Source organism: Magallana gigas, chromosome 5 (genome assembly GCF_963853765.1).
Source record: "Magallana gigas chromosome 5, xbMagGiga1.1, whole genome shotgun sequence".
Lineage (NCBI taxonomy): Eukaryota > Metazoa > Mollusca > Bivalvia > Ostreida > Ostreidae > Magallana > Magallana gigas.
The window spans coordinates 6,733,047-6,747,672 of NC_088857.1; the positions used below are offsets into that span (position 1 = coordinate 6,733,047).

General features: G+C 34.8%; 2 protein-coding genes across 11 annotated transcripts in view; both read right to left on the minus strand.

The window, feature by feature from the left end:
• The window catches only part of LOC105340516 (serine/threonine-protein kinase BRSK2), a 32,205-nt gene extending 22,100 nt beyond the window's left edge, over positions 1 to 10,105 (minus strand). For 4 of the 7 annotated variants that reach the window (XM_066084026.1, XM_066084031.1, XM_066084027.1 and 1 more), the window contains exon 1: positions 9,691 to 10,104. In XM_066084026.1, coding sequence (XP_065940098.1) covers positions 9,691 to 9,787 — 97 coding nt within the window. In that variant the 5' untranslated portion in view covers positions 9,788 to 10,104. Of the gene's footprint in view, positions 1 to 9,690 lie in introns of all 7 variants that reach the window. The other 3 variants (XM_066084032.1, XM_066084028.1, XM_066084029.1) reach the window with 2 other exon arrangements.
• A 3,754-nt stretch (positions 10,106 to 13,859) lies between these two features.
• The window catches only part of LOC105340520 (uncharacterized), a 39,712-nt gene continuing 38,945 nt past the window's right edge, over positions 13,860 to 14,626 (minus strand). For all 4 annotated transcript variants that reach the window (XM_066083831.1, XM_066083832.1, XM_066083833.1 and 1 more), the window contains one exon: positions 13,860 to 14,573. Coding sequence is in view for 1 of the 4 variants with exons in the window: in XM_066083833.1 (XP_065939905.1) it covers positions 14,532 to 14,573 (42 nt within the window). In the remaining 3 variants the exon portion in view is untranslated. The remainder of the gene's footprint in view (positions 14,574 to 14,626) is intronic.

The window sequence follows — 14,626 nt, forward strand, 5'->3', positions numbered from 1 at the left end:
TTACATCATCTGTAACAAATCATACTGTCACAAGGAGCCCAAAAATGTTCAACAGTTCATCTCAGATCAGATGTAATATTTGTTCTCAAAGAAAACCTACATTCATTAAGGAAAAATCACTAAAACAAACATGGTGATAAGATTGGATGCATTTCAATTATCTTCCACTTTCTTGGCAAACGAAGCAATTTCTTTCCTAAGGATTTCATAATATTTTTGTTATCAGCAACTTTCTGATCTTTTTTCCAACTGACCAAAAACTTGACTTAGTAATGCGAGTTCCATATGGCACACAAAACATGCTCCTTCGCAGTGGTCTCCGGCAACCTGCTCCCAGTAAACTCATTGATGTTTCCTGCTTGTTCAGTCACAACCGATATTTAAAGGTTCTCTGCACAAGATTTTTCTGGGTCCTACAGGTAGTTTTGATCAGTAGTTAGAATAAACAGTTTATTCAGCTGCTGAAGCACTGAGAATTTTTGATGGAGAGAGTTTTAACAGGTGTAACAAAGCAGTGAGAGGGCACAAACATTTAGTCGGTAGATCACATCGTTCCAGGTTAACCGAGATTTCTTGATTACATGCAGAACCAAATTCTTTAACCCATACAACATTCTTTGCACTAGCTAGCCCTAAAACAACTACATGTACTACTAAACAGGCTATAGACCCTTTTATTAAGATACACTACTCCTCTGATAAGAAAGACATTATCCTCTCTTAGATAAATATTGTAAACATTATTTTCAGTGTGTACAATATCTAGTAGAAATTAAATTTTAAACAACTTCAAGATTGCATACAAATTTTGATTAAGCATATTTCTGTATGTATCAACTCATACAAAATTATTAAAATTATTATGTTTATGCTGTACAACTGTTGTCCAACAAAAACACTAATTAAAACACACAGTCAAATACACATGTAATATGTTTACAGTTGCATTATATCATAAATATGCCTTTATATGCCTTAATTAGTCAGTTTAATATCATTTTGCCCATCAAAAATTATTTATCACAAGGAAATTGACTAATGCATCATCATTATAACCTTGGAATTTGAAATATAAGCCAACACTTTGTGAATGTGGTTATCATACCAGCCGAACTGCCACATACATTAATTTCAAAAACCAGTCTGGCTACCACATAAGTGGTGATCATACCAATTTGATTGCCACAAAAGTGGTAATGGTATCCTACCAGTCTGGCTGTCACTAAGTGGTGATCATGCCAGCTGGCTACCAAATAAGTAGTGGTAAACCCAGTCTTACTGCCACACCAGAGGTGAACAAACCAGTCCAGCTGCCGCAAAAACAGGATTATACACATGTACCAGTCTGGCTGCTACATGAACAGGATTATACACATGTACCAGTCTAGCTGCTACATGAACAGGATTATACACATGTACCAGTCTGGCTGCTACATGAACAGGATTATACACATGTACCAGTCTAGCTGCCACATAAACAGGATTATACACATGTACCAGTTTGGCTGCCACAGTAGTGGTGATCATACCACATTGCCACATAAGTAAAGATTTTACACATTTGCACATAAATCATGATCATACTAGTCTGATTGCAACAAATGTGGTGATCTTTTCAGTTTGGTTACCACATATCTTGTGATCATACAAGTCTGGTTGCAACTAAGGTGAGCATATCATGGCATCAGGTAAACAATTCTGTTATACGTTTGCCCTGTACATTTTTGCTAGTAAAATTTAGTTTCATTTTTTTTTCTCGCACATCTGGTTAATAAATTTGATGTGACAAACCAGTAAACCAATAAAGTAATAACCTGAATCAAGGTTATTATGTTTTATGAGCATATGGCAAGACTTCAAGAAGATCAGTCACCATTACTCAGTTTGTAAATATATTGGCTTATATCAAAGATGTAATAGATTTCACAGATCTTAGGACCCTGAGTCATACCTTACAGATACCATCTCAAATTAGAAAGCGACTTAAAGCACATGAGAAATACCAGGAAAACCAGGAAATCATTAGGTGTAAAAGTTTATCATTATAATTTAAACTAGAAAAATAATCTTGCATGATTTCAAAGCTGTATACCAGTACCAGCACATGCAGTAACAATTAATTGCAAGGTGAGACTGTTTTGGAACATTCATAGTTAAAGCAAAGTAGATATATATGACACACAATTTGGTTTGCTCCTTCTTATTCTAATCCCATAAATTCATTTTTATGATGGCTTGTTAATAAACTTAAAATACCATTGCAGTCATGCATACAGAACCCCAACAGCTTGAGTTTCAGGTGTAGATTCCAACAAATTCCTTAACACCTGCACTAACTAGCAAACTGGATTTTGATTTCCAGCAAGAAAGAGTTAGCACTACATTTTTTTACCATTTTGAATAAGGAGGGTGTCAAATCTTGTCTTTTACAGATAAATGTATAGTAACACATGCTAATTATTACAAAATGTGGTATACAAATTCAAGAAGTTTGAGTGATTAACAAAAAAACTTCTTTGACCCACTTGATTTGTTTTTTTTCCCTGGACATATTTACTGTAAACCATCTATGGGACCAAGTTCAAAGCCATTCTCTGCCAATATTGAATTACTGTGAGAGAATCAATATGACTAATATGCAGTTTTTATGTTTTTGCCAAGAGGATGAATGCATAATTCCCAGTTACCCCCATAAAGAGATGAAAACTTGGCCAATAAGCTGGGACAGTTCTAGGTTATATAACCTGATATTTACTTTTCATCTAATTGAGGAAATGAATGACAGACCAATATTGCGTTAAAATAATCTCATGGCAGCAGAAGAGAGTACTGATCAATAGCTCTTTTCTGCGTTTCTTGCATTGACTATGTTCTCTCTAGCTACGTACTGAGCTACGGTTGACTCTGTTGGTAATTTTTTATAGCTGTGGCCCATGGGACAGGTTCTTGGTAAGTCATTTTATTCATTTGTGTCACTGAACCTCCACCAAGGACCTCTGGTCCGAATTCTGAAGTGAATAGGGAGAAATAAGGATGTCTATAGGGGTTTACATAAAACCTGCTAGGGGAAGAAAAAAAGGAGGTCCATGGTTGCGCATTGAAGGGTTTGAATTATTGGAGCAAAAATTTGGTATCCTGGAGTGATATTGATGAGAGAAAAATCAATCAATAAATGTTAACCAAACTGATCAATATATTTTCATAATGAGAAAATTGGTCACAAAGATTACTCTATATCAGAGAGTGGGCATTTCCGTTATTATACAAAATGACAACTAGACGGTCCCGATTCTGAGGTAATATGATTTGTCATTCCCACCATCCTTTTACTCGATCAATAGGTCAGCACAAGAGAGTTGAACATATTTTATTGACTAATAATGCCAAAAGGATTGGACACAAGTTCCAAAAACTTAGTGAGTCCTCTCCTTGTTGTACATAATATATTACAATGCCATACAATGCAATAAGTGTCATACCCTGTGGAGCATGTGCATACTTCTGCAAATATATTGAAATTTTAAAAAAGAGAACTTTGACAGAATTTTACATGTTGGATCGTAAGTAGAAAAGTGAAATTGGTATACACAAGAACACAGAATTTTTACTGCTTAAGACTAAATCCTCCATAGAAAAAGGGTTCTCTATGGCTGAGATAAGTACTCCTAAATACTCCTCTCGTGGCGGCAGTGATGATACAATTACATAGGCACGATCCATTCTCATCAGTGGACTTCTTGCTTCTTCTCCACTTAATGAAATAAACCATTGATTTTGCCTATGTTATGAAGCTGTAGTGGACTCTAAGACAAACCTCAAAATCTCCATTCAAACTTGAAGAACACTGAGCCCAGCAATAAAATATTGATATGCAGTATCTGGTCGACAGAAAACAGAAATGTCCTGTCATTAGTAAGCCAGCCACCCCTGGGACCAGAGATCTATGTTAATGACTCCCTGATCAGGGTGCTCCCCATCATCAGTGTTTAGGTTACACATGAAGGAGGACTTGGGTGCATACATAACTTGAGGCCCATGGCCAGTAACAATCACCTGAATGTCTACACCTATGCTTTTATGTGTTTAAAAAAATATTTTGTTAGAGTGATTTTAGATATTATCATGGTTGTTGTTTCCCTTAAGGATCCTCGACACCCCGTGACGTTTACTTTTTATGACAGAACGTCACAACATGGCAATTTTAATGCATTGTGAAACAGTTTATGTCACCTAAATTGGTGTCTATCTCTGTGGCGCAATGGGTGTAGCTTCAGTCTACCAACCCACAAGTCCCGGGTTCGAATACTGTCGGGACTTTTTTTTCATGAAGAGTGGTAAAATTTAAAAAGTTTTTTCCCCAAAATTGAAATTTTTTTTGCTCATTTTCAAGTCGAACACATGCTAAAAATCCATGTCTTTAAGTATTTTAGAAGAATGGGCTTGTATTCAGACTTTTCCAAGGTGTGTAGAGGACCCTTAAAACCATACAAAAAAGTGAATCATAAAATTATACAAAGCTAGGTCATATTGTCTATTAACGTCATCTTTTTACCTGTGAGACTCAATTCAATAATAGCTATTGTTTTTTCCATATACACAAGTTGCGTCATTACATGAGACATACAAAATCCAATGGATAAGACTGCAGCAGAATGGCTTATAGTAAATGTCAGCATTTTTTCATGATCGTAATGTACGCAAAATATTACCTTGGTAATATCAAATATTTAACAACATATACGTAAATATTCACCTGCAAAGCAACCAATCCTATTTATATATTATTCATTTCAGTTTAATATTGGGCAATAATATCTCTACAAAATATTTTTTCCATGGTAGTCTGTTACATATATATCCATGTTTTCGATTTTATCAACATTTTCCTACATATACTTCTCCTGATTTTTTATTATTTGTATTGGGATCTGAAGAATCTGAGTGTAAGTGATGGTGAGGAGTAAATGACCCAAATACTCTACTAGTGACTCCATAATGCGACCCTGCCAAATGATGATTCACTTTGTTTGATAAATATAATATTTACATTCTACTGTGTTTTTCCATTAAATTCCGTGATGTTTAAATGCCTCTAAATGCAACAAGTAGTCAAAGGTCAAATTGACGAGCTTTATTATGACGTCACAAACGTTGAACGCTGTAAACTGCAACGTCACAAGCGAAAATCAAAGTTCACGCTTGTGGCTGTTACTGTGGCTCTTCCATTAATATTAACTTACCCTTAGGATAAGATAGGAATTTTAAGGTATTAATCACATTTGCAGACAAGGCAAGAAGTTAAAAAAAATGTAAATATAAGCATTAAATCATGATTTTTTTAAGTATACACTCTCATAACTGCAGCGGTGTGTGCATACAGATTTTCATAACGCGCTAACGCGCATTACTCAATTTGTATGCACACACCGCTGCAGTTATGAGAGTGTATACTTCAAAAAATCATGATTCAATGCTATAATGGTCACCTCTTCAGATGCAGATACACAGAGATCTTCCTAACTGTATGATGTATAAAATGGCGGCGCCCATTACTGTGTATACGTTGCTAAGTTATTTCGCCGCTCCGGGTCATGCGTGGATCCAGATACCAAATGGCGGCCGTACCGGTAAAGTGCAGTCTATCCAAATTTGTTGTTGATCAGTCTGCCAGTCCAATATAAAAATTGTTAGACCTCTGCGCAAAGCTGATTAATATTTGTTTAATCTGGGCGGAACGGAAACATGGAACGGAAACATGCGACATGAAGGACTGGTTGCTACTTGAAAATATACTTGCATCTGTAGTGAAGGCTATAAAACAGATGTTGACCCAGGGTTTCTGGCAACATATGATTTGATGGACTGTTGGCTCGACCTTCGGCAACATTTGTGTCTTCAGGTCCAAAAATCATATGTAGCCCTCATACAAAGTTAATAACTGTATAATATTCATGGCAAATCTATCCCATTTAAAAGAGATATATAATGATACAATAATATACTATATTGGAGTCATCTTCAATCTGTATGGAAAGCACCTCCAAACAAAATTGTTAAGTGTTTAGATGGAATAAGTTTAAATGTTTGTCTTGTGTCAAACTACATGTACATCCCCCCAACACCCTTTCAACCATTACCACAACAGATAAATATGTCCCTATGGTATGAGTATTAATTGATTTGACATATATATCCTATAACCGATGGTTGCTCGGTGGTGTGTGTGAGGGGAGAGTTGGAGAGCGGCTGACTGGGAGCTATTGATTTCTATCTATAGGAATGTCTGATCACAGACCGCAGGACTTTACTTCCTGTCACTCACAAAGTCTTACTTTTTTGGAGAATCAAATGAATAAATAATGCTATAGATACCTAACCCATTAAATCGGCTTAGACAGCATGGTCAGGAGGAGAGTCAAATAAGGACACACGGTAACCACTTTACACAGGAATCATGGCAATGTACTGGTTTAGACTAGTGAAATACACTTCTCCATCAATCAACAGGCGTCATTCATTTAAAACTTTGAGTGGTTATCAACAATACTGTTTGAACAACAAGAGGTCTCTGGGTCACACTGCTCACCTGAAGAATACTACCCACTTTGACCCAAAACCTATCATTATATTTACTACATGCATATGTACATCAAATACTCTAAATGATTCAATATCAGTTTTACCAAATGTGGTATCCTTGTGTTTTCTTGACAGAATTTTTTTTTTATTTCCACATACATATGTGGACAAATTATGTGGCTACTCCACTGCAGCGTTCTTCCAATCCAGTGGGGCTATGTGAGGAATTGACTAATCCGGAACTTTATTTTTAGATCAAATCTTTTTTGCATATTTAATTAAAAATATTTCTTCATGCATTTTTTTGTAAAAATTGCACAAGCCACGATTTTTGTTCCTTTCTGTCTAGCAGTTCTTGAGGAGAAGATAATAATATATGCTTAATGACATGAATGATGCCAGAGCAAAGAAAGTTCATATCAGAAAAGCTCTACTCAGGCAAGCTAAAACTAATGGCATTTTGATATACTTTTGTAGATAACTTGGTGTGGCTGAGCACAATGCTTACCTGAAAGAAATCTAATGGTTTTGCACACAAAGTATCAAAGCAAAACCATCTGATGAATATTTTAAATTTTAATTTTCTATGATTGTTTGCATTTAACATATTAATCCTATCCATCAGTGGACACCAACACTGCTACAGCATTCTCTCAATCTTAATATTGATAAATGCATGTCATTACTGCAATAAAATTGCTTGCAATCAATATTTATTAAAAATATCCCACGGTTCCTTTCACACATATGCCCCATTAGTCATCATACAATGGTGATGGAGCACATCTCTCTTTACACTGCATCTTAAATCTGTAATAACACACCATCAAGAACTTTTTTTTTAATCCTAGAACCAGCGTCTTCTTCTGCCCCCTTCAATTAGATTTCCTCGAGATGTTATGGCTGTTTTACATCTTTGTATACTCTAAATTTCATCATCACCAATTACATATTTCAATGCCATCGAATTGAGGCTAATTTCATAGATGTGCACCATCTTCTGGCATTAATCTCTCCCTGTACTTACAGAGGGTTAGAGGATGTTCTTTACAGCTTCCTCACGGTTGTAAAAAATCTCTTTCCCCCTCTTACTCTTAATGATGTAGAAGTATCATCTAAAGGTTTTGTTTTCTCCCCAGATGTCTTGTATATTCGGTAGAGGGCCACAGCTGTTCCCTGGCTCAATCTGCTTGCATCTTGATTTTTGAGGTTTTTAAATATAATTTTCCTTTTTATAATGGTTGTTTGTATATGCTCCTGATTTAATAACCCTTTTGAACTCCTATTAGGATCTCCTCATAAACCACAAATGGACCATGAACATGTGTCCACGTCTGATTTACTTTTGAAAATGGCTACGAGCCTAGTCTAAGATATCTCTCGAAAAATCTAAGGAATAATTTCACTGTTCTATCTTTTCTTGACTATTATAATACCGCTATATTACAGTACACTTTTTAATGGTTTTTATCTAATTCTTGTCGAGCATTTATTGGAGACGGGAGTGGCCTGGGTCTACATAAAAAGTCACAGAGCTCCCCAGACCTAGAGTTACCATCAGGAATTCTGTCGCTACCCCAAATACTTCTCTGACAACTGATGAACACCAACACAAACAAGAAATTGGCCAGAAAACATCTGTTTTCAACCTCTGAATGTCATAGGACATTTTCTGAACTTTTCACCTCATTCATTACAAAAAGGATCTACCTCTTTGCATTATTTATGATCATATTCACAAATACAAATAATTTTCCAATATCACCAATAATTACCTATGGGAATTACATCATAAGTTTATTAGCGCATATGGACCATGTCAATAAGCATGTTTCTGTGAATAAATAATGCTGATGCAAGAATTCTTCCATAAAAACCCTATAGTCTAGTCTTTCTGTGGCTCTGTTATTAGCCGTGCATTGATCAATAGAAATCAACACCAGCAATCTGTCTCACCTGTAATCAGAGATACAGGTGAGGCATCAATAAAACTCTCACTGCACTCACTGGTCATGGTGATCCAATTCATTCACCAATACACAGCAATCACCGTGGAGGAAGATTCACCTACCATGTCACCAGAACTTGTCAACGTGCATTTTAAACTTTGATGGTCATTTAATACAGATTATTCTCTAATAAACAAGAGCATTGACCAGTGCCATAGCTTGTCCTCTGATGCCAATGTTTTCCTCCATTTAGTGCAATTATAATACATGATAGTGTGTTGGTCTGTTGGAAAGTACAACCACAGGAACTCAGGAATGATATGACTTTATCATGCAAGTCTAATGCATTAATGTGTCTGGTCAAGGGAGAATGACCAAGAACTGGTTGAAAAGTTGATACTATTTGCTGAGAATTAGGAATGGACATGAAGGTCATTGTAATCTTGTATTTGATTTTTAGGCCGTGATGATACCCCTACATGTTCAACAACTGATCAAACGTTTCAAGATAAAGGCAAGGAAAGGAAGATGCAATGTTACTTTCAGAGTGTATATAATTGATACATGCATTCAAGTATCAAGTAATATAATTATGGAATATCCATAGGAAATAAATATGTACATTAAAAGTTATACACGTAGTTCTAGCCTTTCATTGTATGTTAACATAGTGGAGTGAGCTACATGTACACATATGTTGCTGATTTATTTCAACTCACAAGTTTGTAGACCATACATCGTATGGAAATGAGGTGCAGATAGTGACTGGATCTATTATAATAACATACAGGATGCAATAAACCAAGTCTTTATTCACTACTATGTCAGGTACTTTCCTACATCACCAAGATGTATCATGCAATCATTTAAAAATTAAGTTAACTGGAAATCTATTACTGTACTTGGTCCTAGACAAATATGTTTTTCACCAATCTTTACAGATGCAGAAGATATCAACAGGTAATGATTTAATGAACAAAATCAGAGCATGGCGCATATTTCCAATACAAATCTTGGGCATGTAGATTAATTTTGATACAATCTGGTACATAAAAAAAGTCATATATTATAAATAGATTCAGCAATAAAAGATTAATAAATTGCCTGACTAAATTAAGTGCCGGTACATATCATTATCAATAGCTGCGAGGCAGGTACATACCCGTCTGCCCCTTTCCCAGGGTCTTTTCCAGTTTGTATGGCCCCACATACTGCTCCTCCTTGTGTCCATGAGAAGTCCGCCCCTGGGGACGCGACATGGGGTCGTACCACGGGGGATGAAGTCTTCTCTTACAGTGACATCTATTTACAATATTCCAAATTCACAGCGATCGATAGCGTTTTCTCCGCCATTGAACAAGAGGATTTCGGCTATTTTTTCTCTCCTTTCATCACATTTGACTAAGTCTCAGAATTCACTCCAAATCACTACCAACCGATAAAAACTCACACTAGAATCCGCTCACCAAATTAAAGATTGTAAGCTTTATTCCTATCTGTTTATCGGACGCAAAGAGAAGCCTTCGTGTGAATCATCCTCGCATCAGCAGCTCATCTGGTTTTCAATCACCGAAGAGTTCGAGCAACGGGAGATAACTTCTTTTGCCGCTACTGAAGCTGATCCCTCTTTAAAATATCTCAGAAAGTTAGTAATAATTATATAGCACTAAAGATTAAAAAAACAAAAATGTTTCCTTTTGCATATTTTTTTCTTAATAAACTTATATCTTTATTTTTTATTTTGTTTTTACCATTTTCAGGAAACACTAATCAAACACGGGAGAGTCAACATGGTCAAATGTCAAATTAAGGATCTCAGATTTGGCACCTGTTTCTTTAGGTAACCGATCGTCTTTTTTTTAACTAGATATCTATATAAACGGAATGAATAAATACGTAAACATTCCTGCTGACTTATTTTATAAACGAATAAGAAGAATTGCTGGTTTAGACGAATAAGAAGAATTGCTGGTTTAGATTTTAAACAAACTGATTATTAGCGCACTCAGTAGAGTTCACATGATATGCAATCTGCGGACTTTTCTAAAAGGAGTTTTGGGGGTTGTTTTTTTTGCAAAGAAGAATTCACAAATATTTATTTATTATTTGAATAAAAATCCAAAAGTCAGACATCTATAATGTGCTATGGATTTAATAAGACTTTGGATAAGTTCACGTACATGTATTTGTATTTGTATAATGTCCAAGTAAAAATATGATTCAATATTGTCTTTTGATTAAGTTTATAACTAACCAAGTTTAGAAGTTAATTTTAATCATGCACATTTTTACCATATGCTGGTTTATTATTATATGCCCCCTCCCCCATGGAAAGCATTTTGGATGGCATGCGTGGAACTAGCAAATTTTTACAATGTGGATCCAAGGGATAATTTTGTTTGCGGAGAGGGGGTGGTGCTTTAGGCCTATTTTCGGTTATATATTTTTGTTGTAAATTTAACATTTAAATAGTTTGAATTTTAAATTCCAGGGGAGGAAGGGATTCCCTGTCACCCCCCCCCCCCCCCCCCCTCGTCAATCTGATGGATGGATTGAATTTTGAAAAAGACAATATAAAGCACTTGTTAAAAAAAAAGACGTTTGTTTCACGAGCAAGTTGGCGATTCTACTAATTTATTCTATTGTGAAATAAGCTAATTTAACCTAAAACACGGCGTTATCTCTATCTCTTATAAAAGTTGAAGAGGTGCATGAATAATATTAACCCGTATACATATATAAATTTAACAAAAAGACAGATCGAGACAATACTTTCGATCGTTCGTAGTCCTTTGATTTGAGACAGAAGAAAAAGACAACTCCCTGAGAGAACTCAAAACTTATTTTAAATTACCCCTCCTAAAAAGAAAGAAAGAAACACAAACATAAAAAAAAACACCCCCCAAAAAAACACCAAAAAAAAACAATAACCCAGAAAACGGGATTCTGGATATACTAGGCTTCGGATTTTTAATTTTTTTTTTCTTCTCACTTTTTAAAAATGTTTTTTTTTCTTTGATACGTTTTGTATTTTTAGCCTTCTCACTTTTGTTCTACCACGATTGGAAATGTATCATTTCAGTTATTATTTAAAAAAGAGTAACGTACACCTTTATATTACATCACCTTTATATTACATCACCTTTAACACATTAATTTAGCAATATCTTGTAATTTACTTTTAAAAAGAGAGTTTATTTAGAGACTTTAAAAGACGGAGAGTTAAAATGATCTCCAAACTCTCCCAGATAAGAACTCTGTTGTTCCATTTTTTACAAGGCCCGGAAGAGCGTTGCGGATCAGGAACCTTTCGCCAGCGGAGATGTCTTTGATATCAAAAAATGCTCTGATATTAAAAATTCCACTTTTTTATATCAATAAATGATTTTCTCTGATATCAGAAATTCAAAACAATGGCAACGAAATTTCACATAATTAATAAATACTTCCTTGGCCCCAAGAAAAGCTTGATTTGCTTTTTAAAATGTGTTGTTTGTTTTTATATTCTTTACATGCATCTACGGGTTTGAAACATAATTTCTGACAAGATTACAAAAGTTGCGTCACAGGGAGCTATCATTAAGTCGAACATAATTTTATGCAAGTCTTATTTTCTGATAAAAGAAAATACAAACGATTTAATTTTTTGATATAAAGATTTTGATTTGTTGTTATCAATAAACCAATTCTAATTCTTGATATCAAATCGATTTTCTGAGACCGGAAGATCATTTGATTTAAAAAATTCAAATTTCGGATACTAAAAAAGATTTTCTGATATCAACAAATTATTTTGATATAAAAAATAATATTGTTCAAATGTATTTGAAAAGATACAATTTACAAACGAAAAAAAATAATTCTCAAACTATTCTGTACTAGGGATTTGAGCTTTTCAAGCCATGTATCAAATACATTTAAGTCCGTTTCTTTTCATTTAAGTAACATTAAGAATAAACTGTTTTAATTGAGAAGTAAGCAAGTAATTTATACGTGTTCCAAAATTGTAAAATTATAGTGTAATTTCGTAAACCACAATTTTCCTTCACTGGTCAGTCGCGACCTATCTTCCGTTATTTTCTTTTTTTCTGTCTTCACAATTAATGTGAAGATTTGTACTATGTGATTCAAAAATTATATTTTATGTTATTTGACATCATTTCTATTAGTATATATATACACACCATAAAATTGCATTTTGCGCGCAATTGAAAGAAAAATTCAAAATATTCTTACAGCAAAAATAGCCTGGTATTGCACCTTGAAATGTTGGGCGTTAACAAGTTAAGGGTGGAATAACACATCATCACAAAATGGCTGACCGCTGATCGAAACGACATTTAGTTTTATCAAAAGGATTTTATGAACTGAGACACGAAACTTATTCCATAGCCGTTGGATAAAGTGTCGGACTTGTGATCCGTACACCCCGAGTTCGAATCCCGCTGGGTCATTTGTTATTAATTACTGGAATATTTATTTTAGATATTCATTTTTATCCCCAAACTGCAAATTTTTCGTTTATTTGACATTTGTACAGTTTATATATAATTTTATCTTTCATTATCAACAAATTTCCTGTTAATTTGAGGGACTTTTTCCAGGTGTGTTATTCCACCTCAAATGCAAATAAAGAAGAAATAATCTACAATTTAAAATCATCTAAAATTAAGGAATGTCACGCGAAACATCCTTGGTGGAAACAGACGCCTCTTGATCGAGACAAAATTTTAAGAAAAAAACCCCAAAAACTTACTTTACATTGGTTTCTCCTCAAGTACCATTTCTAAACAAGTACCTTACCTTGCCATTGCAAATTAAATCTAGACCAAAATTCACCACATAAAATCGAGTGGTGGTAAGAATCACTACGACATCATCTTCCGACACATTTTTTCACCATATTCCCTACAACATGCAATGTTCTCTACCTCACGTTCCTCAAGGAATGTTCTCTCCATGTTCCTTACATTTCATCTGCGAAACTAAAACATTTTCTGCATTACTGGGTTATTTTCACCCCGTGTAATTTTTGCCCTTCTAAATTTGCATACAGTTTCGCCCCATCTTGAATTCACCAAGACACACTTGTTTTTTAAGAGGGATAATGCGAGACATTGGAATTTGTCCAGTCTTAAATTCACCTGCTGATTATGAGACCACAAGAGTCAAAACTTTCCCTTTGTCATATTCTATATCATAATTTGACCCCTACTCTCTACACTTTTTTTTAGTCTTCTAGATGACTTCTTCTCTTCCACATGTTCTAGTCTCTACCACATATCTTACATGTACAAGACACTTTTTCATGCATCAATAAGAAATAAGACAAACACATATCACTGTTTATTTTCTACTGACACAAATTGATGCTACATTCAGATGTGTCGTAAAATTCTCATGAAATTAGTCATATTAAAAAACAAATGCCCTACCACACAGAAAAGAACAGCTGACATTGTATATCGTTCACAACAGGGAGCGTATGGTACAAAAGCCTCCAAACAAATATCATATCAAATATAGAAATTACATTGAGGCCAAGAATACTTACATGAATGAATTACTAACACTGAGATAAAAACTTGCATTTTTAACATTTGTCAAAATAAATCATGATAGACCTAACAGTTATGACATTTGATAAAAGTTGGGTTAATTCCACACAAGTCATTGCCGGATGGCATCACAGAACATTCACACTCAAATCCACTCACAGGAACTATTCAACTGTACTAACCTGACAAAAATTTAAGGACTTATTTTCACAAAATATGAGATGAGTTAAACCCACAATATCACAATGAATGAAAAGAATAAAAGAAAATACACAAAAAGAAAGTTTGTTCAGGTGTAAAAGCATGGAGCCAAATGATATTCCTGGTGCACACACATTCTCCTTCCATTACTGTAAATACTGCCAAACGTTTACATAAATGACACAATGACGGTGACTGGTTTCCATCTGTATCCCCCTCCCCATCCCACACTGCTACTGGCGCATCAGTCCTGCTGGTTTTTCTCAGAGGGTTTGGAATTTTTTTGCTGCAAAAGATCAATATCAAAACATAAATGCCCAACACCTCCCAATACTAGTA